At 52.7% G+C, this 19,688-nt stretch overlaps 1 protein-coding gene across 1 annotated transcript in view; it reads right to left on the bottom strand.

Annotated features, from left to right (window-relative positions):
* SLTM (SAFB like transcription modulator) overlaps nt 1-19,688 on the bottom strand; it is a 399,249-nt gene that overhangs the window by 358,657 nt on the left and 20,904 nt on the right. The window contains 6 exon segments of the mRNA XM_029574499.1: nt 4,880-5,203; nt 5,862-6,368; nt 11,126-11,566; nt 14,640-14,699; nt 14,913-15,029; nt 16,220-16,287. Of these exon segments, the coding sequence (XP_029430359.1) occupies nt 4,880-5,203; nt 5,862-6,368; nt 11,126-11,566; nt 14,640-14,699; nt 14,913-15,029; nt 16,220-16,287 (1,517 nt within the window).

Below are 19,688 nucleotides of genomic sequence, written 5' to 3'. Positions count from 1 at the left end.
TTTTTGGGCACCACGAAGTAGATGGAATAGTGGCCGAGCCCATGCTCCGCAAGAGACACTGGAAGAATTGCCCCTAGGGCCAGGAGACGATAGAGGGTCTGGCGAACAGCATCCTGCTTCTTGTTCGGGCCGCATGTGGAGAAGACAAAACTGTATCGAAGGGTTTGAGCAAAATCTAAAGCATAACCATTTTGTAGAATACTCAAGACCCTGTTGTCTGAGGTGATTTTGGTCCACTGCTCATAAAAAAGGGACAGGCATCCTCCTATTTTAGGAGTCAAAGAGCGGACTGGCAATACTTCATTGGGAGGATTTAGCTGATGCCCCTTGTGCAGTGGTATCTCGAGCGGGCAGTCGTCCCCGAAAGGAATGAGACCAGGATGCGACCTTGAAGAAGGTGGTTTGTGAGAAAGTGGGCTAAAACTGTCGAAAACACTGTTGGCCTCTGAAACAGCTTCGCGTGGAAGACTAGATCTTGGAGTTTGAGGGCGATCTTCTGGCAGTTTATGTACCTTATTTTCTCCCACTGATTTAATGAGCTGGTCCAGTTGTCTCCAAACAGTAATTTACCTTTAAAAGGAAGAGAGCCCAGCTGAGCTTTGGATGAAGAATCCGCCAACCAGTTTCGCAGCCAGAGGAGGCACCTCGCCGAGACCAATGACACCATGGACCGAGCCAGCATTGGGAGAAGATCATATAAGGCGTCCACCCCATATGCAATGAGTGCCTCCAGGTGCTCTGCCTACTTCGCCTCTTCCAGAGGAAGATCCTGAGTACTAAGCAGCTGTTGGACCCACCAGAGTCCTGCTCTTTGCATTAGGGAACTACATACCGCCGCCCGAACTCCCAAGGCGGAGACCTCAAAGACCCTTTTTAAATAGACCTAGAGTTTGTGGTCTTCAAGTCGTGCAGGGCGGCTCCTCTTCATGACCGCCAACACAGAGGCATCCACCTTAGGTACCTTGAGGAGCTCCAAGTACTCCTCCGGAAGTGGGTACAGCTTGTCCATGGCCCTGCTTACCCTCAGGGATGCCTCTGGAGTCTCCCACTCTCTGGACAATAATTGGAGGAGCATGGGATGGAAAGGAAAAGTGGACGGAAACATGCAAGAACAGGATCCCCCTTCTTAGTTGTAGCACTGGGTCCTGGGGGACTCCTGGGGCAGCTAGATATCCAATTCGCCCAGGACATGTGAAGTGGGAGGGTCCAGCTCGTCCCTCTGAAAAAGCTGAAGGACCCAGGGATCATCACCTTCCACCCGAGTCAGAGGAGCAGGGTCATCGAGGTCAGAGTCACAAAGAATCCTGGAAGTCCTGGGGAATCTCCGCTGCACACTAGGACCTTTTGTGGAGGAGGGACAAGAAAAGGATCCTGCTGCAGCTGCTGCTGGCTCAGCCAAGCCAGAGAGGCATTGTGCATCAATAATATAAATTCTGTTGAAAACGACCTGTGGGGGAGGGGGGGGAGGTCACACACACACCCCCCCCCCCGCGGTGGGTCTGCATCCAGCAGGCCGGGGCAAGAACCAGAGGCGAGGGAGCCTGGCAGAGGTCAGAATCAGCGCTAAACTGCGTGAGAGCAGGAGCCCAAGGAACCAAAATGGCCACCATTCCTGCATCAGACGATAACGGGGTTGATCCCTCCACAACCAGGCGCGCCTTCGCGCACAGATTGGAGCATCCCTCCAGCCTCTAGGTGCCCTCTCTGCCAGGGAGGCACCCTGCACAAGTCCTTCCCTCGAAAGTCGGGAACCCGACTCTCCACAAGCGGAGCGTGGCATGGAGTTAAATTAAAATTCAAAAAATAAACTTCCAGAGGCTGCCGGCAGCAGACAATTAACAAATAAGAAAAGTAATTCTTACCTGCTAATTTTCATTCCTGTAGTACCAAGGATCAGTCCAGACGGTGGGTTATGTCCACCGTCCAGCAGATGGAGTCAGACAAGGCTTCGAAGGGTGTGTTCAGGTAGCTACTAGGCTGCCTGAACACATTTGCAGCCTAGTAGCGGAACCGGTTGGCAGTATTGGGAACCCAATGGCATAGAGCGGCCCCTGAAGAAGGTTCACAGAAACACGAGCCGTGTCAGGCCAGAGCCAGCGTTACACCCCAGCTGCAAACTTCGCTACGATAAGTGCTAAAAACCCTTACTGCATTGTAAACTGACACAAGTTGCAGTTACATACCTACATCTTCTGTGAGACCAATGATTATAATACTAAGACGGTGCAAAAGCTATTAACATCACCGCACTCCTTTCTAATAGTGGCAGTAGGGCTTGTGTATGAATAGCCCACCACACTTATGAGGTCTCGTTAAATAATAGAATACTACTTTGGCAATGGCAAAGAATGTTGGCTTTATATGATGTTATTTAGAAATTGATATTAAGATTACATCATAATTCAACAGTTTTTCGAAAATAAGACATAAGTATGTGTGCACCCTCTGCAGGAGCTCAGTATAGAGAATATCAAAGCCAGAAACAAACACGTACCAAGGCTGGATCAAGTGCTACGATCAAAAAACAACATTACAACTGAGGCAACGAGTGCCAAAGAACTGAAACTTGCAGAACGAACTAATTAACAGACTCGTGAGATGAACAGGCTCTAGAAGTCTAGCGTAAAACAAGGAGAAACAGAGTGCAGGGAATATATCGAGCAGGGAAGAAAGTACCCCAGAAAAAAAACCCATAATCGAGAGGCGAGCGTCTGGACTGATCCTTGGTATTACAGGAATGAAGGTAAGTAGTAATTTTCTTTTCCCTGTATGTACCAGGATCAGTCCGGACTGTGGGATGTACTAAAGCTTCCCTACACCGGGTGGGCCCTTGCAAGCCCTGCTCGAATGACTTGGTCGCCAAAACATCCAGAGGACGACGACAGTAGATGCAAACGGTAATGTCGTGCAAAGGTATGAAGAGACTTCCAAGTCGCCGCTCGGCAGATCTCTAGGGAGGAAACAGACTGTACTTCAGCCCAGGATGCAGCCTGAGAACGGAGAGAATGCACTTTAATCCCCCGTGGAGGATTCCGACCCATACCTATGTACGCTGTGACTATGGCTTCCTTAAGCCATCTTGCGATAGTCGTCTTTTGAGACCTGGGAACCCTTCCTTGGTCCCAACCACAACACAAACAAGTGGTCTGAGACTCTAAATTCATTAGTGACCTCCAAATAGCGAAGGAGAACCTGCTTGACATCCAGAGAACGAAGATGACCCGATTCCCCCGCTGAGAAGGACGGAAGCTCGACTGTGATTCAGGTGGAAAGACGAGACTACTTTGGATAGAAAGGAGGGCACTGTCCGAAGGGAAACCCCTGAATCAGTTAACCGGAGATAGGGTTCTCTGCAGGAGACCGCTTGAAGTTCCGAGATGCGGCATGCGGAACTTATGGCCACCAGGAAGACAGTCTTGAGCGTGATATCCTTAATGGTGGTGTTTCGTTGGGGCTCGAAAGGCGGCCCCGCCAGAGTCCGGAGTACCAAATTAAGACTCCAAGAAGGGAACGGATCCCTGACCGGGGGCCGTAAATGTTTCACCCCTTTGAGGAAAGGGCGATATCCGGGTGTCCCAAGAGAGAGGAATGGTCTGCGTACTGGAGGAGCGAGCCCAGGGCAGCGACCTGAACTCTCAAGGAATTGTAGGAGAGTCCCTTATCCAAACAGACTTGAAGGAATGCCAGAATCTGAGGGACGGAGGCCCTCGAGGTATGGGTATCATGCGCTGTGCACCAAGCCTCAAAAACCTTCCAGACCCTCACATAGGTAGCAGACGTCGAGGTTTTTCGGGCCTTGAGGAGAGTTGAAACTACAGCATCAGGGTATCCTTTGCGGAGGTGGCGCCGTTCAAAAGCCAGGCCGCAAGATAGAAGCATTCTGCCTGGTCGAAAAATGCTGGCCCCAGATGAAGCAATTGCGGAAGATGGCCCAACTGGATCGGGCTGTCCACTACCAGATGGAGCAGATCTGCAAACCCCAAGGGCACCGTGGCCACTCGGGAACCACCAGAATGATGGGCCGCCGATGGAGCGCTATTCTCCGAAGAGCCTTGCCCACTAGGGGCCAGGGGGGAAAGGCAGAGTAGAACATGGTCCGGCCAGGGGAGCATGAAAGCATCTACTCCTTCCGCCCCGCGCTCTCACCAGCGACTGAAGAACAGAGCTGCTTTGGTGTTTAGGGATGTCGCCATGAGGTCCAGTCGTGGCATCCCCCAGCGATGCTGGAGGAGATGCATGTCTTCCTCAGAGAGAAACCACTCCCCGGGGTCCAGTTGCTGACGACTCAGGTACTCTGCCTGAATGTTGTCTATGCCCGCAATGTGTGACGTGCTTCTCTGCCCACATTAGGCGGGCAGCTTCGAGCAACACATGCCGGCTCTTCGTGCCTCCTTGGCGTTTGATATACGCTACGGTCGTCGCGTTGTCTGATAGGACCCTCGCCGCTCGATTCCGCACCAAGGGTAAGAAATGCACGAGAGCCAGACGCACCGCCCTTGTTTCCAGGTGATTTATCGGCCAGGTTGCTTGCTCCTTCGTCCACAGCCCCCGCGCTGAACTCCAGTGGCATACTGCCCCCCAGCCAGACAGACTGGCATCGGTGGTGACCACCACCCAATCCGGTGTCTCTAGGGAAACGCCTTGGGCCAGATGACGCGGATCCAGCCACCAGCCCAGGCTGTCCTTGGCAGACTGAAGGGAGAGGAAGCACCAGCTGGTAATCCCGAGAGACCGGTTTCCAGCGAGAAAGAAGAGCCGCCTGCAGGGGACGGAGGTACGCAAAAGCCCATGGAGCGAGATCGATCGTGGAGGCCATGGAACCCAAGAGCTGCAGATAGTCCCAGGACGTGGGATCTGGTAACACAGAAAAACGCTGTACCTGATCCCGGAGGAATTGGGCCTTGTCCGGACGTAGGAAGACCTTGCCCTGAAGCGTATCGAAGTGTGCTCCCAAAAAATCCAAGTGCTGCGAGGGGGTGAGGGAGCTCTTGGCGAAGTTCACCACCCAGCCCAGGGACCGGAGAAGATGGACGACCCTGGAGACCGCTGATTGTCCCTGGGAGAAGGACTTCGCTCGGATGAGCCAGTCGTCCAGGTAGGGGTGGACTAGGATCCCCTCCCGTCTCAGAGCGGCCGCAACCACCACCATGATCTTTGTGAACGTCCGTGGGGCGGTCGCCAGCCTGAAGGGGAGGGCTTGGAACTAAAAGTGTTGGTTCAGAATCTTGAAGCGAAGAAACCTCTGATGTGCCTTGAGGATGGGGATGTGGAGATAGGCCTCTGTTCGGTCGAGGGAGGCAAGAAATTCCCCTTGATGTACTGCCGCAAACATGGAACACAGGGTCTCCATGAGGAAATTGAGGACCCTTAGGGACTTCACGACCGCCTTGAGATTCAGCATTGGGCGGAAAGAACAGTCCTTTTTGGGCACGATGAAGTAGATTGAATAATGGCCCGAGCCCACCTCTCCGAAGGGGACAGGAGCGATGGCCCCGAGGCTGCCAGTCTCTTGAGACTCAATCCGCAAGGCGAGAAGAGAAACCTATCCCTTGGGCGGCAGGCAAACTCCAAAGCGTAGCCGTTCTTTAAGATGTCTAGGACCCACTGGTCGGAAGTGATGCGAACCCAATCCTCATAAAAGCGAGAGATTCGTCCACCGATCCGAGGAGTGGGTGGGCTCGGCATCATTGAGCGGGCTTGGATGAGGCCCCCTGACTCGTCCCCTCCTGAGCAGGCTTGCGACCGCAAAAGGAACGGGGACAGGACTGTGATCTGGAAGACAGAGTCCGGAGCCCCTGTTTGTAGCCGCGGTAGCGACGCTGCACCCGGGAGCGAGATCTGGAGGGAGTAAAAGACCTGACGTTTCGCTGGCGGTCCCCTGGCAGCTTGTGGACCGAATTCTCCCCCAGGGACTTGATGATCTGGTCGAGATCTTCACCAAAGAGGAATTTGCCATTCAAAGGAAGAGACCCAAGACTGGACTTGGAGGAGGTATCCACCGCCCAGATGTGAAGCCATAAGAGGCGCCCTGCGGAAATCACGGAGACCATGGATCTCGCCAAGACGCAGAACAAATCATACAAAGCGTCCGCCCCATAAGCTATGGCGGACTCTAGACTGTCTGCCTGTCTCGCTTCCTCGGGTGATAAGTCCTGTGAGGTCAGTAGCTGTTGTACCCAGCGGAGGCTCGCCCTCTGCGCCAAGGAGCTACAGATGACGGCGCGAATCCTCAAAGCCGAGACCTCAAATACCCGCTTGAGGTACACCTCCAGCTTCCTATCCCGAGTATCCCGCAGAGCTGTGCCACCCGTCACTGGTATGGTCGTTCTCTTGGTCACCGCCGACACCTCTGAGTCCACTTTCGGAACCTTAATCAACTCCAAGAAATCCTCCGGGAGAGGTTAAAGTTTTTCCATGGCGCGTCCGACCTTAAGGGATGTCTCGGGAATATCCCACTCCCTGGCTAACAACTATAGAAAGGTGGGATGGGTGGGAAAGGCCCGGGATAGAGGGTGCAAGCCGGCTAAGAGCGCATCCCCCTTCCTGGCTGACGAGATGACAACTGGAACCGGGGGTGCTGGTGGTTCGGGGGCGAGGTCCAACTCCTGAAGGATCTGCGGAACAAGGTCCTCAAGCTCTTCCTTCCTAAAGATGCGTAGGACCCGCAGGTCATCGCACTCTAGTGCCTCAGAGATCAGATAGTACGGATGAGCGGGGGACACCCCCACCCCCCCGGATCGGGACAGATCCTGCCCCCCCCCCCCCCCCGGCTCTGGGTCCTCTGCGGAACCTCCGCTAACCGGGGCGCATTGGAGGGAGGCGGGTCCGGACTGGACGCCCTAGGAACCTCCAGGCACTGCAGATAAGCATTGTGCATCAGCACAATGAACTCTGGGGAAAAGGGGGGGGGCCCTCGGGGGGGGGGGGTGTGACCCATCCGGGGGGCCCTGGGCCCCCAATCGGAGCAAGAATCTGTGGTTCTCCCCTATTGGAATACTCTCCTTCCTCCCCTGATGGTTGTTTAAGCCGATCGGGAGAATTCAAAATGGCAGTTTCCGAAGGGGCTGGCCCCCGAAGCCTGGATCGCGCTGAGGCGCGGCGAGGAAGAAGGTCCAGCAGCCCAGAGGTGCCCTCCCCACCAGGGAGGCACCTGGAACAGATTCCCTCCCTTGAAATCCTTGACCCCAGCTCGCCACAGGCAGCGCAGCAGGACGGCCACGGCATGCTGACAGGCAGCCGGGGGAGGATGGGCTAGCGGCTGGCAGGCCGGTAAAGGAGGAAGGATTGCCGCAGGAAGCGGAGAATAAGCCCGACGCTCCCCCGAGTGCCCCCGGACAGCAGCAGAGGAATGCCCCCTCTCTGCTGCGGCGGCCCCGGGGAATGAAGCGTCTTGGGGCTGCGAGGCAACCTGCGATAAATGAAAATTATTACTTACCTGCTAATTTTTGTTCCTGTAGTACCATGGATCAGTCCAGACGGTGGGTTATGTCCCCAGTCCAGCAGATGGAGTCAGCACAAGCGTAACCATATATACCACTACCCCCTCTGCAGGAGTTCAGTATCGAGTATATCAAAGCCAAGTTTGCTTAACCATGCATTGAACAACAATTGTAACATCAACAATTAACTGTAGATAACCAACCAACTTGTAGGGAGTTGTGAAAGTAGAGAAAAGGAAAAACTGTGAGACACAGAACACTGCTATAAAGAGGTAGAGTAGAGCTGAGCAGGACTAAGAACCCAAACACGGTGGGCGTCTGGAATGAACCATGGTACTACAGGAACGAAAATTAGCAAGTAAGTAATAATTTTCATTTCCCTGTACGTACCTGGATCAGTCCAGACGGTGGGATGTACCCAAGCTTCCCTAAATCCGGTGGGGTCCTGCGAGGCCTGCTCGGAGAACCTGCTCGCCAAAGTGTCCAGAAACTGAAGAGGCGAGGTGCAGGCGATAGTGCCTCGAGAACATGTGCAATGATTTCCAGGTTGCTGCCCGACAAATCTCCTGGGAAGAGACAAAGCGGGCCTCCGCCCAGGAGGCTGCCTGAGAACGCGTAGAATGCGCTATGATGCCGTATGGGGGAGTCCGCCCCGCCCCGCCCCAATGTAAGATGCGGCAATGCCGGCCTTTAGCCACCTGGCAATGGTCGTCTTCGAGGCCTGAGCCCCTTTCCTAGGGCCGGACCAAAGTACGAACAGATGGTCAGAGATCCGTAACTCATTAGTAGCCTCCAGATAATGACGCAACGTGCGCTTGACATCCAAGTGTCTGAGAGACTTCGGCTCGGAGGAAGAGAAGGACGGAAGTTCCACCGTCTGGTTCAAATGGAAAGCAGACACCACCTTCGGAAGAAAGGAGGGAACGGTGCGGAGAGAGACACTCCAGAATCCGTGAACCGGAGATAAGGCTCTCTGCACGACAAAGCTTGAAGTTCCGAATTGCGCAGAGCAGAACAGATGGCCACAAGAAATACAGTCTTGAGAGTGATATCCTTAATCGTTGCGCTGCGTAGGGGTTCGAACGGCGGTCCTGACAGGGAGCGAAGCACCAGATTAAGACTCCAGGAGGGACAAGGGTCCCGTAATGGAGGACGCATATGCTTGACACCCTTGAGGAACCGTGCGATGTCCGGCTGCAGTAGGAGAGAGCCCCCATATTGCAAAAGCGAACCCAGGGCGGCCACCTGAACCCGTAATGAATTATAGGCGAGACCTTTATCCACCCCCTCTTGGAGAAACTGTAGGATCTGGGATACCGAAGCCCTCGTGGGCCTCGTGCCCTGGCTGGAGCACCACATCTCGAAGACCTTCCAAACTCGAACGTAAGCCACCAATGTCGAAGTCTTCCGTGCCCGCAGCAGCGTCGAGACTACCGCTTCCGGGTAGCCCCGGCGCCGGAGGCGACACCGCTCAAAAGCCAGGCCGCAAGACAGAAGAGTTCTGCCTGATCAAATAATACCAGGCCCTGATGGAGGAGACGGGGAAGACGTCCCAGTCTGATTGGGCCGTCTATCACCAGCTGCAGCAGGTCCGCAAACCAGGGTCACCGGGGCGACGAAGATCACAGTACCCTGATGACTTTCTATTCTGCGGAGGATTCTGCCCACCAGCGGCCACGGTGGGAAGACGTAGAGCAGGAGATGTGGAGGCCACGGAAGGACCAGGGCATCCACTCCCTCTGCGCCGCGCTCTCTTCTGCGACTGAAGAAGCGTGGGGCCTTGGCGTTTAGAGCGGACGCCATCAGGTACAAGTGGGGGGCCCCCCACCGGTGGACGAAAAGCCGCATCGCCTCGGAGAGGGACCACTCTCCGGGATCCAGCTTTTGACGACTTAGGAAGTCCGCCTGGACGTTGTCCACCCCGGCAATGTGCGAGGCCGCTAGACGGACGAGATGGCGCTCTGCCCACTGCATCAACATCGCTGCCTCGATCGCGACATGCCGGCTGCGAGTACCTCCCTGTCGATTTATGTAGGCCACGGTGGTTGCGTTGTCAGAGAGGATCCTGACCTCCCGGTTCCGAAGAAGCAGGAGGAAATGCCGCAGCGCTAGCCGGGCCGCTCTGGTTTCCAGACAATTGATCGACCACTGCTGACCACGTCCCCTGCGTGGTGCTTCGATCACAGACTGCTCCCCAGCCGACGAGGCTGGCATCCGTGGACACCACCACCCAATTTGGGACTTCGAGGGAAACGCCGCGAGCCAGATTCGACAGGTCCAGACTGTCCCTGGCAATCTGCGGAAGAGGAAGAATCACCTGATAATCCTGTGAGACTGGTTTCCAACGGAAAAGAAGCGCCGCCTGTAAGGGCCGTAGGTGCGCAAACGCCCAAGGAACGAGGTCGATGGTGGAGCCCATCACTCCCAGGAGCTGCAGGTAGTCCCAGGAGGTGGGAACTGGTAACGCAGAGAACCGCTGTATGTGATCCCGCAAGGATTGAGCCTTGTCCTGGCGTAGGAAGACTTTGCCCAGACGCGTGTTGAAGCTCGCCCCCAAAAAATCCAAGCGCTGCGAAGGAACGAGGGAGCTCTTGGAGAAGTTCACTACCCATCCCAGGGAATGAAGAACCTGTACTACCCGGGCCACCGCTGCCCGTCTGTGGTTGAAGGACTTTGCCCGTATGAGCCAATCATCCAGATAGGGATGAACCAGAATGCCCTCCTTCCTTAGGGCCGCAGCCACGACCACCATGATCTTGGTGAAGGTGCGAGGCGCGGTCGCCAACCCGAACGGGAGCGCTTTGAACTGAAAATGTTGGCCCAGAATCTTGAAACGGAGGAAACGACAAAGGTCCGGGAGGATGGGAATGTGTAGGTAGGCCTCCGTCAGATCCAGAGAGGCGAGAAACTCCCCCTGATGCACTGCCGCAATCACCGACCGGAGCGTCTCCATGCGGAACCGGACAACTCGCAGTGACTTGTTGACTTCCTTTAAGTCCAATATGGGCTGGAAGGATCCATCCTTCTTGGGCACGACGAAGTAGATGGAATAGTGGCCCGAGCCCACCTCTCCTAAGGGCACGGGAGCAATGGCCCCTATTTCCCGGAGCCTGTCCAGCGTTAACTGTACCGCTCTTCTCTTGAGGTCCGAGCCACAGGGGGAGAAGATGAATCTTCCCCTCGGGGGGCGGACAAACTCCAAGGCATAGCCGTGTTTTATGGTATCCAGGACCCACTGGTCTGAGGTGATCCGCACCCACTCCTCGCAGAAACTCGCCAGACGACCCCCAATTCTGGGGGTGGAGGAGTGGGTGAGGCTGGCATCGTTGAGTGGACTTAAGAGGGGGGTTCCCTGATCCGGAACAGTCATGCACGGGCCTGCGCCCGCGAAAGGCGCGCGACCAGGGCTGCGATCTGGGGGCGGAGGTTCGGGGCCCCACCTGCCTGTAGCTTCTGAAGCGCCGCTGCGCCCTGGCTCTGGTCCGGGAAGAGGCAAAAGCCCTAGACGGACGGTGCCTATCCTCCGGAAGACAATGAACAGCGTTTTCCCCCAGGGACTTGATGACCTGATCCAAATCCTCCCCGAAGAGGAACTTGCCCCTGAACGGGAGACAGCCCAGACTCGACTTGGAGGAGGTATCCGCTGCCCAGTTGCGGAGCCACAGCAGGCGCCGTGCCGCCACTACCGAGACCATGGATCTTGCCAGGACCCGAAAGAGGTCGTACGAGGCATCCGCCCCGTACGCAACCGCAGCCTCTAGCCGATCCGCCTGGGCAGCCTCCTCGGCCGGCAGGTCCTGAGACGTGAGAAGTTGTTGCACCCAGAGAAGGCTAGCCCGCTGGGCGAGCGAACTGCACATCACCGCCCGCATGCCCAGGGCGGAGACTTCAAAGACCCTTTTGAGAAAGACTTCCAACTTGCGATCCTGCGTATCCCGTAAAGCCGCTCCTCCCGTCACTGGAATAGTCGTTCTCTTCGTGACTGCCGACACTGCGGAGTCCACTTTCGGGACCTTGATGAGCTCCAGGAAATCCTCAGGAAGTGGATACAGCTTCTCCATGGCACGGCTGACCTTCAGGGAAGCCTCCGGGGTATCCCATTCTCTAGTCAGAAGCTGTAGAAACGACTAGTGGATGGGAAAAGCCCGGGACCTCGGTCGAAGTGCCGCCAAGACTGGATCCCCCTTCTTCGAAGATGTGACGACGGCGGGGGCTACTGGAGCTGGCGGGTCCAGATCCAATTCCCGTATAATCTGTGGAATGAGATCGTCTAGCTCTTCCCTCTCCGCACGCGGGTCGTCCCCCTCTGGCTGTCCGTCCACTTGCCCCAAGTCCGTGGTCTCCGGGCCATGCCCCTCCAGGACTGAGGCCGCCCCCACCAATACGGGGGTCAAACGGACCCGGGTGGGGACCTGGGACGCCCCCGCCCCCGATACCACCGGGTCAGGGGGGCCTGTGGTGGAGCTGTAATCCGTGGAATCTTGGCAAGGGGAGGTCCCGCGGGAGCTTCCAAGCCCTTTAAGTAAGCAGTGTGCATGAGCAGAATAAACTCCGGGGAAAACCCCGGCCTGCTCGGGAGGACCCCGGAGGAAGAAAAATCCGCTGGTCCCGGGGCCTGAGAGCCTTGCTCTGGGGACAAATTTGGAGGAGAAACCTCGCTAAAATCATTGTCCTCCTGCGCTGCCTGAGTCTCCTGTGTATGCAAAATGGCCGCCGTTCCCGCCAAAAATGGCGGAGTGGCCGGCCCGCGCCGCCCGGGCAAAGTTGACAAAAAGAAAAATCGCTGAGGGACTGCGAGGTGCCTTCCCCCCCGGGAAGACATCGTGTGCAGATGCCCTCGCGAGAAATCCGGGACCCCGGTTCGCCGCAGACCGAACAGTGCGACAGCCGCAGCATTGGGACTGCCGGCAAAAATCAAAACAAGAAGCCTCGGGGGGGCCCAAGCGCAAAAAGATCCGCCGCGGGGGGGCCCGGTCGGCCTGCACTGCTCGCCGTCCAAAGCAGAAAAAGGTGCCGCGGGGGGGCCTTCTCGGCCACGCTACCCGCCCGGGGAGTCCCTCCCTTCCTGCCTCAGCAGCCCACGAGGAGCTGCAAACTGAACGCGGGCGAGGGAACAATCGCAGAGAGGCCGGCTCCACCGGCTTCCGCGAGGCACTGGAGTTGAAAGGCTGCAAAGAAGAAGCTACAACAAAATAAAACACTCTGCAACTTACCCCCGGCCAAAGGCGACAAGGTCGCGTGAAACAGCACAGAAGCAAGACAGAGAAGAAAGCCACGCCTCCCCAAAAATTGAAAAGCACCTTTTTTTTTTATATATAACTTGATCCAAATTGCAATAGAAAACAAACAGAGAAAAGGAAGCAGAAGAAAAGGAATTTCCTGCCAAATTGGGGAAAACCCTGATTCCCCTACTCACATTTGCTGGAGTCAGAAGATACTGAACTCCTGCAGAGGGGGTAGTGGTATATATGGTTACGCCCCCTCGAAGCTTGTGCTGACTCCATCTGCTGGACTGGGGACATAACCCACCGTCTGGACTGATCCAGGTACGTACAGGGAACAAGGGGGAAGACGCTGGCACCACCAGCTTTCCCCAGCCAAAGGCAGCTACCGCTGAAAAGAAGAAAAATACACATCGAATTCAAACACTTACCCGAAGGCAGAGTAGAAGAGAGGGAAAGGGGGGGGGGGGGGGGGGGAGGAGGGAGACTAAATCAGCTCTGCCTGCAAGCTCCGTGAAAGGAACTTTCCTCGCTCCTCCATCTTTTTTTTTTTTTTTTTTTTTTAGAACAAACTGACAACTCTAAATAAAACACTATTTCAACAACCTTGATCCAGCCCGAGTATAACAGTAACGAAAGGAAAATCCTTCATGGAGGGGAAGCACCAGGTTCCCCTACTCCTATCTGCTGGAGTCAGAGATATACTGAACTCCTGCAGAGGGTGCACACGTACTTATGTCAGCACCCTTCGAAGCCTTGTCTGACTCCATCTGCTGGACGGTGGACATAACCCACCGTCTGGACTGATCCTGGTACATACAGGGAACAATGCTGCTAACACTCGATACCAAACAAACAGTGCAGACGTTAACCTGACTGAGTAAATGGTGTTCTTGTATTTTTTTTTTCCAATCAGAGGGATGTCATGTGTTTACTAAGCTGCTCCTGAGGAAAGAGACATCTCAGGGTAGCGGGTCGCTAAGATGGGGGAGAGGCTGGACCACCAAGCTTATACCCCAGGCAGCAAAAAAGGGCAGTGCTGAAAGACAAAATCACAACTTATCCCAACTTTTAGATAGGAGAATAAAGGAGAAAGTGACATTAATGTCCCTGACAGGAGACCTGCCTGCAAGTTCAGCCTGAACTAACTGATCCAGAGCCTCTATAAATTCTCAACTTCTAATTTTTTTATTTTATTTTTTTTTTAAAAGGTCCATCCAAGTAAGTATGAAAGAGAAAGGATGAAGAAATATGTGTAAAGGAATTATCCTAAGGTTAGTGGGGAAACCGTAGGTGCAACCCTCATCTGCTGGAGTCAGAGGAATACTAAGCGGATATAGAGGGCGCACCAGCTAATAAGGAAGCATCTTCTCAAGTTTTTGCTCTGACCATCTGCTGGAAGGGGGGAGACAACCCACCCTCTAGACTGATCCTGGTATGTACAGAGAATGAGATTTCATAGTGTTTTGATAGAGAAATCTATACTTCTGCAATAAGTATGATGATTTCATCTTTGCTCTCACACCTCCATATTCTTTTAATGGGGAATCTGAAATACTAACATCCAGAACACCACAAACTAATTACACTGATCTCCATTGTAAATAGTGTAATTACAATGGGTTCTAGTTTAACAAACTAGTGGTCTTACCATTTTAAGAGTGTGTAGCAGTGTCCTCCTGATTTGTGCCACATTGGTTAAACTGCATTAAAGAGTAACACTATAAAGCAGAGTTGCTTCCCTGCAACAGGTGTTCCGAGGACAGCAGGAGGTCACTCATGTGTGAGGACTACCATCCTGCTTGTCCTCAAATACACACACATATACATGCATGAATAAGTACCAACTACACTGCTGAAGTTAGGACTCCAGATCCAATAAGTCAAATAAGTCCTATGCAGCGTTAACAAAAATGTAAATGATCAGCTGTCTCATTTTTGAAGTCACAATGTAAGGAAGCAGCTAGAAGTAACTTACATCAGCTGTTAGAAAGCTTTCATCTTTTGTTTCGTCTTTGGATTCATCAATTTTATTTTCCTATATTAAAAAGAAGGGAGAAATGCTTTGTGTACCTAGTTGAGCCAGCTATAAATATAAAAATTATTTATAAAAAGTGAAAAAAAGCATTGAAATTCCAAGTATGTATATATTTCTTTAACATTTAGCTCTAGTTCTGGGAAATAAGAATGAAAGTAGCCTATCAAAATACCAGATTGAAGTTTCTCCTCCTGGCCCTTTCACACTCTCTACCTGTTTCGATGTATCATTCTCTCCATCAAGAGGCAGCTCTGCAGCAGAACTTTCATTATCTTCAGGTTCTTCATTTTCATCTTGATCACTTCCATCTTGACCTTCCGATTCACCTTCCTTTTAATGTTAATTTTTGGCATTATTGAAGGGGCATTGGCTAAGATACAACTGTTTACAAAGCTATTTTAGAACTGTATAACCCTAGTCATGACTGATTACATCCCCTTTTCTAATAACAGGTTTAATGTGTTTAGAGTGCCTTAGCATAGAGGTATTTTAAAATGGGTCTATAGAGACCAGCCCAGAGAATGCACTATATGCTGCTGAGCAGACATGGGTTCAATTCTTGAACCAGACCTCTACCCCATAGGCTGACCAGAGATGCTGCAGAGGCAGTGTTGACAGCCACCAGTGGAAGGGAGAGAGTCATCACTCTACAGCAATACTTAGTAGCCAGATTCAGGATGACAGCACAGTCCGAAGGAAATAGCACTAAATCCCAACCTTGATTCTGACTTGAGATCAAAATTATAAAATGAAAAAAAGAGGAGAAAAATACTAATGGGCACACCAAAACAAAGCTTACATAACAGCCTGAGAAACACTCACAAGCTCTCCACACATTAAGAGTAGTCTAGTGATAAGAACAGCAGGCGAGGAACCAGGGAACCACAGTTCAAATGCCAACGTTACTTGTATGAGACACTTCACCTTCCATTGTCTTCAGTACAGATTGAAATCCCTCTCAGGACCACGAAATACTTACCATACTTGAATTTGACTCGCTTTGAGCTACCAATGGAAAAGTGAAAGCTAAATCTTTAAAAAAAAAAAAAAAAAAAAACACAACCCACACCATAGCACACCTCTCTGTGCACACAAAAGGCTTTGCAAGTAAAGGAGGAGGCGGCTTCTGCAGACTGGGGCAGGTGTCAGCTGCCTCCAAGTCACAGTGGAAAGGCAGCAACTATTCTGGATGGGGGGGGAGGAACATGGGATTGCCACAGGCCTTACTGTGATCTCTTATTGGTAGGAGGTGGCATGGAGGCCAGTTTGTTGACCTCTATTCTAGAGACTTCAACCACTCCACATTTTCTCAACTATTAGCCCTCATGGAAAAACCCAACTTCCCTCCCCAACAGAGGTTTTAAAATCTTTATTTAGGTACATCCACTTCTGGGCCCAAGTCATCAATTTAACAATCATTTCTAATCTCTTCCATTCTGTACTTGATGTATTGCAACCTTGTACTTTTTCAAATCAAAACTAATTAAAATCATACAATAAAAAAAATTTAACATTTTTACCTTCATAAAAGAATCATCTTCCACTGAAGCATCGCCACCACTTAACTCATCCATGTCCTGTTTTTTACCTAGAAGTTACACAATTTAATTAATAGTTCTAAAAATCCTTTGATTTACTAATGCAAAATACTTCTATTAGCAGAATGTGATAACATTCAAAATATGACCGTTAACTGCCTTAAACAGATTAATTACAGCCAGTTCTTTTCAATTTGGAAAACTTTCCTATCCTATTCTGAAACAGATTTTAGTACTAATACAAAATGGAGGCCAGTTTCCACCAATGAGAGGAAAAATTATTGTAAATGGTGTTTCTGTAGATATGGATGAATTAGCCATGCTGTCATGGGACTGTCAGGTGTCAGAGGTGGAGCTCTCTCAAAGCTAACAGAGCTTAGCTCTGTGGAGCTGTGATTCCTGCACAAGAAAGCAGAATCTCCTCAGGCTGTAATTTTAGCAGTAAGACAAGATTCTGTCAAGGGAGGTGGGCGGGTCAGCGTGGCTAATTCATCCTATCTACGGAATCACCATTTATGGTAAGAAATGTTGAGATTACTTACCTGATAATCTCCTTTTCCTTAGTGTAGACAGATGAACTCAAAACAAGTGGGTATAGTGTGCTCGTGCTAGCAGTTGGAGACGGATCTGACGTCAGCATGGGTACATATACCCCCGCAGGAAGTGCAGCAATTCAGTAATCTTCCTTGCAAAAGCTGTAGCTGACCGATCGATTAAATGAACAGGATTACCCTGACCGATTGATAGTAGCTGGAGACCACCAGTGTTCTCAACCAGAAGGCGTCAACACCCGACAGGGTGGATGGCCTATTATAAGAAAAACATGGCTTACCGTGAGTCGGTGAATCCCCATGTATGCCGGCAGCCGGGCGGGATGCCTAGTCCATCTGCATACACTAAGGAAAACGAGATTATCAGGTAAGTAAATCTCTACATTTCCTAGCGTGTAGCAGATGGACTCAAAACAAGTGGGATGTACAAAAGCTACTCCCGGACTGGGCGGGAGGCTGCCCGAGGTCCGTTCAGGATTGCCCTCGCAAATGCTGTGTTCTCCCTGGCCTGGACGTCCAGACGGTAGAATCTGGAGAAGATATGGAGGGAGGACCACGTCGCCGCTTTACATATCTCTGCAGGTGACAGCATCCTAGTTTCTGCCCAAGAGGCCGCTTGCGCTCTGGTAGAGTGAGCTTTGACCCGTAGAGGCGGTGGTTTTCCCGCTTCTACGTAGGCTGCCTTGATAACTTCTTTGATCCAGCGGGCGATGGTTGCCCGTGAGACCGCTTCCCCTTGCTTCTTCCCGCTGTGAAGGACGAACAGATGGTCGGTCTTTCGTACTGCTTTTGACATTTCCATGTATCTGGACAGCAGCCTGCCGATGTCGAGATGGTGTAGTATTCGACCTTCTTCAGACTTCTTCAAACCTTCCGTGGTAGGCAAGGATATGGTTTGGTTGAGGTGGAAGTGTGAGACTACTTTGGGTAAGAAGGAAGGAACCGTGCGAAGATGGATAGCCTCTGGAGTGATTCTGAGAAACGGATCACGGCAGGACAACGCTTGTAGCTCTGAGATGCAGCGTGCTGAGCATACAGCCAGCAGGAACACCATCTTCAAGGTTAACAAACAGAGGGACAGGCCTCGCAGTGGTCTGAAAGCGTGTCCCGCTAGAAATTCCAAAACTAGGTTGAGGTTCCACAGGGGTACTGGCCACTTCAGTGGCGGGCGAATGTGTTTGACTCCTTTCAGGAAACATGAAACGTCTGGGTGTGAGGCGATGCTGTTGCCGTCACTCCGGGAACCGTAGCAGGATAGCGCTGCCACTTGAACCTTGATGGAATAGACCCTTCTGAAGGCCATCTTGCAGGAAATCCAAAATGATAGGGATTTTAGCGGTATGTGGATTGGTGCTGTGAGTTTCGTACCAGGCTTCAAATACTCTTCAGATCCTTATATATATTAGTGATGTGGAGAACTTGCGTGCTCGGAGTGTATCTATTACCGGCCCAGAGTATCCTCTTTTCTTCAGTCTAGCCCTCTCAATGGCCAAACCGTAAGAGAGAATTGAGCTGGATCCTCGTGGAGGATGGGACCTTGCCGCATCAGGTCCCTGTGTAGAGGCAGGGGAAATGGAGTCCCTGCCAGTAGTCTTCTCATGTCTGCGTACCAGGGTCTTCTTGGCCACTCCGGGGCCACTAGAAGAACTAGGCCTCTGTGCCGCTGAATCTTGTGTATAATGGCGCCCAGCAGGGGCCATGGAGGAAAGGCATACAGCAGGATCCCGAGGCCATGGCTGTACCAGGGCGTCGATCCCCTGGGATAGTGGATACAGCCTGCGGCTGAAATATCTGGGTACTTGAGCGTTGGACCTGACCGCTAGTAGGTCCATGCCCGGCGTCCCCCACTGATCCACAATCATCTGGAAAGCTATGGGCGACAGCTGCCATTCCCCTGGATTTAGGCTCTCTCTGCTAAGGAAGTCTGCCGTGGTGTTGTCCTTCCCGGCAAAGTGGACGGCGGAGATGTCCTGGAGATTTGCTTCCGCCCAAGTCATCAGGGGGGCTATTTCTAGGGATACCTGTTGGCTTCTGGTTCCGCCCTGTCGGTTGATGTATGCCACCGTGGTGGCGTTGTCCGACATCACTCTGACCGCTCTGTTTCGAAGTCTGTGGGCAAATCGCAGGCACGCTATCCTGACTGCCCGTGCCTCTAGTCGGTTGATGTTCCACCCCGACTTCTCTGTTCCACCGCCCTTGGGCGGTGAGTTCTTCACAGTGTGCTCCCCATCCGTTCAGGCTGGCATCTGTAGTGAACAGGGTCCAGGTTGGGGAGGACATTCTTGACCCCCGGCTCGTGTGGCCGGGCTGCAACCACCACCGCATCTGATTCCGCACTCCGGCTGATAGAGGTAGGTGTACGGTGTAGTTCTGTGATCGTGGGCTCCACCGAGATAGGAGGGCGCGTTGTAATGGTCTCATATGAGCCCGCGCCCATGGTATCACCTCCAGCGTGGATGCCATAAGGCCGAGGACCTGTAGGTAATCCCAAGCTGTGGGCCGGGTGGCGCTCAGGAGGGCCTGCAGACGATTCCGGAGCTTTGCTCTCCTCTTGGCGGTCAGGCTGACCTTGTCTTCCTGGGTGTCGGACTCCTAGGTATTCCAGCGACTGAGAAGGCTGTAGGGAACTCTTGTTCAAGTTTACTACCCATCCTAGGCTTTCCAGAAGAGATATAACTCTGTTGGTTGCCTGGTGGCTCTCCTCCGGGGACTTTGCCCTGATCAGCCAATCGTCCAGGTAGGGATGGACGATGATTCCTTCCTTCCTGAGTGACGCCGCCACTACTACTATGACCTTGGTAAAGGTTCCCGGCGCGGTGGCTAACCCGAAGGGTAAAGCTCGGAACTGGAAGTGTTGATTCAGGACTTTGAAGCGTAAATAGCGCTGGTGATCCCGATGG

Source organism: Rhinatrema bivittatum, chromosome 13 (genome assembly GCF_901001135.1).
Source record: "Rhinatrema bivittatum chromosome 13, aRhiBiv1.1, whole genome shotgun sequence".
NCBI lineage: Eukaryota > Metazoa > Chordata > Amphibia > Gymnophiona > Rhinatrematidae > Rhinatrema > Rhinatrema bivittatum.
Note: the sequence above shows the minus strand (reverse complement) of the source record. Positions and strands in the feature narration are given on the sequence as shown.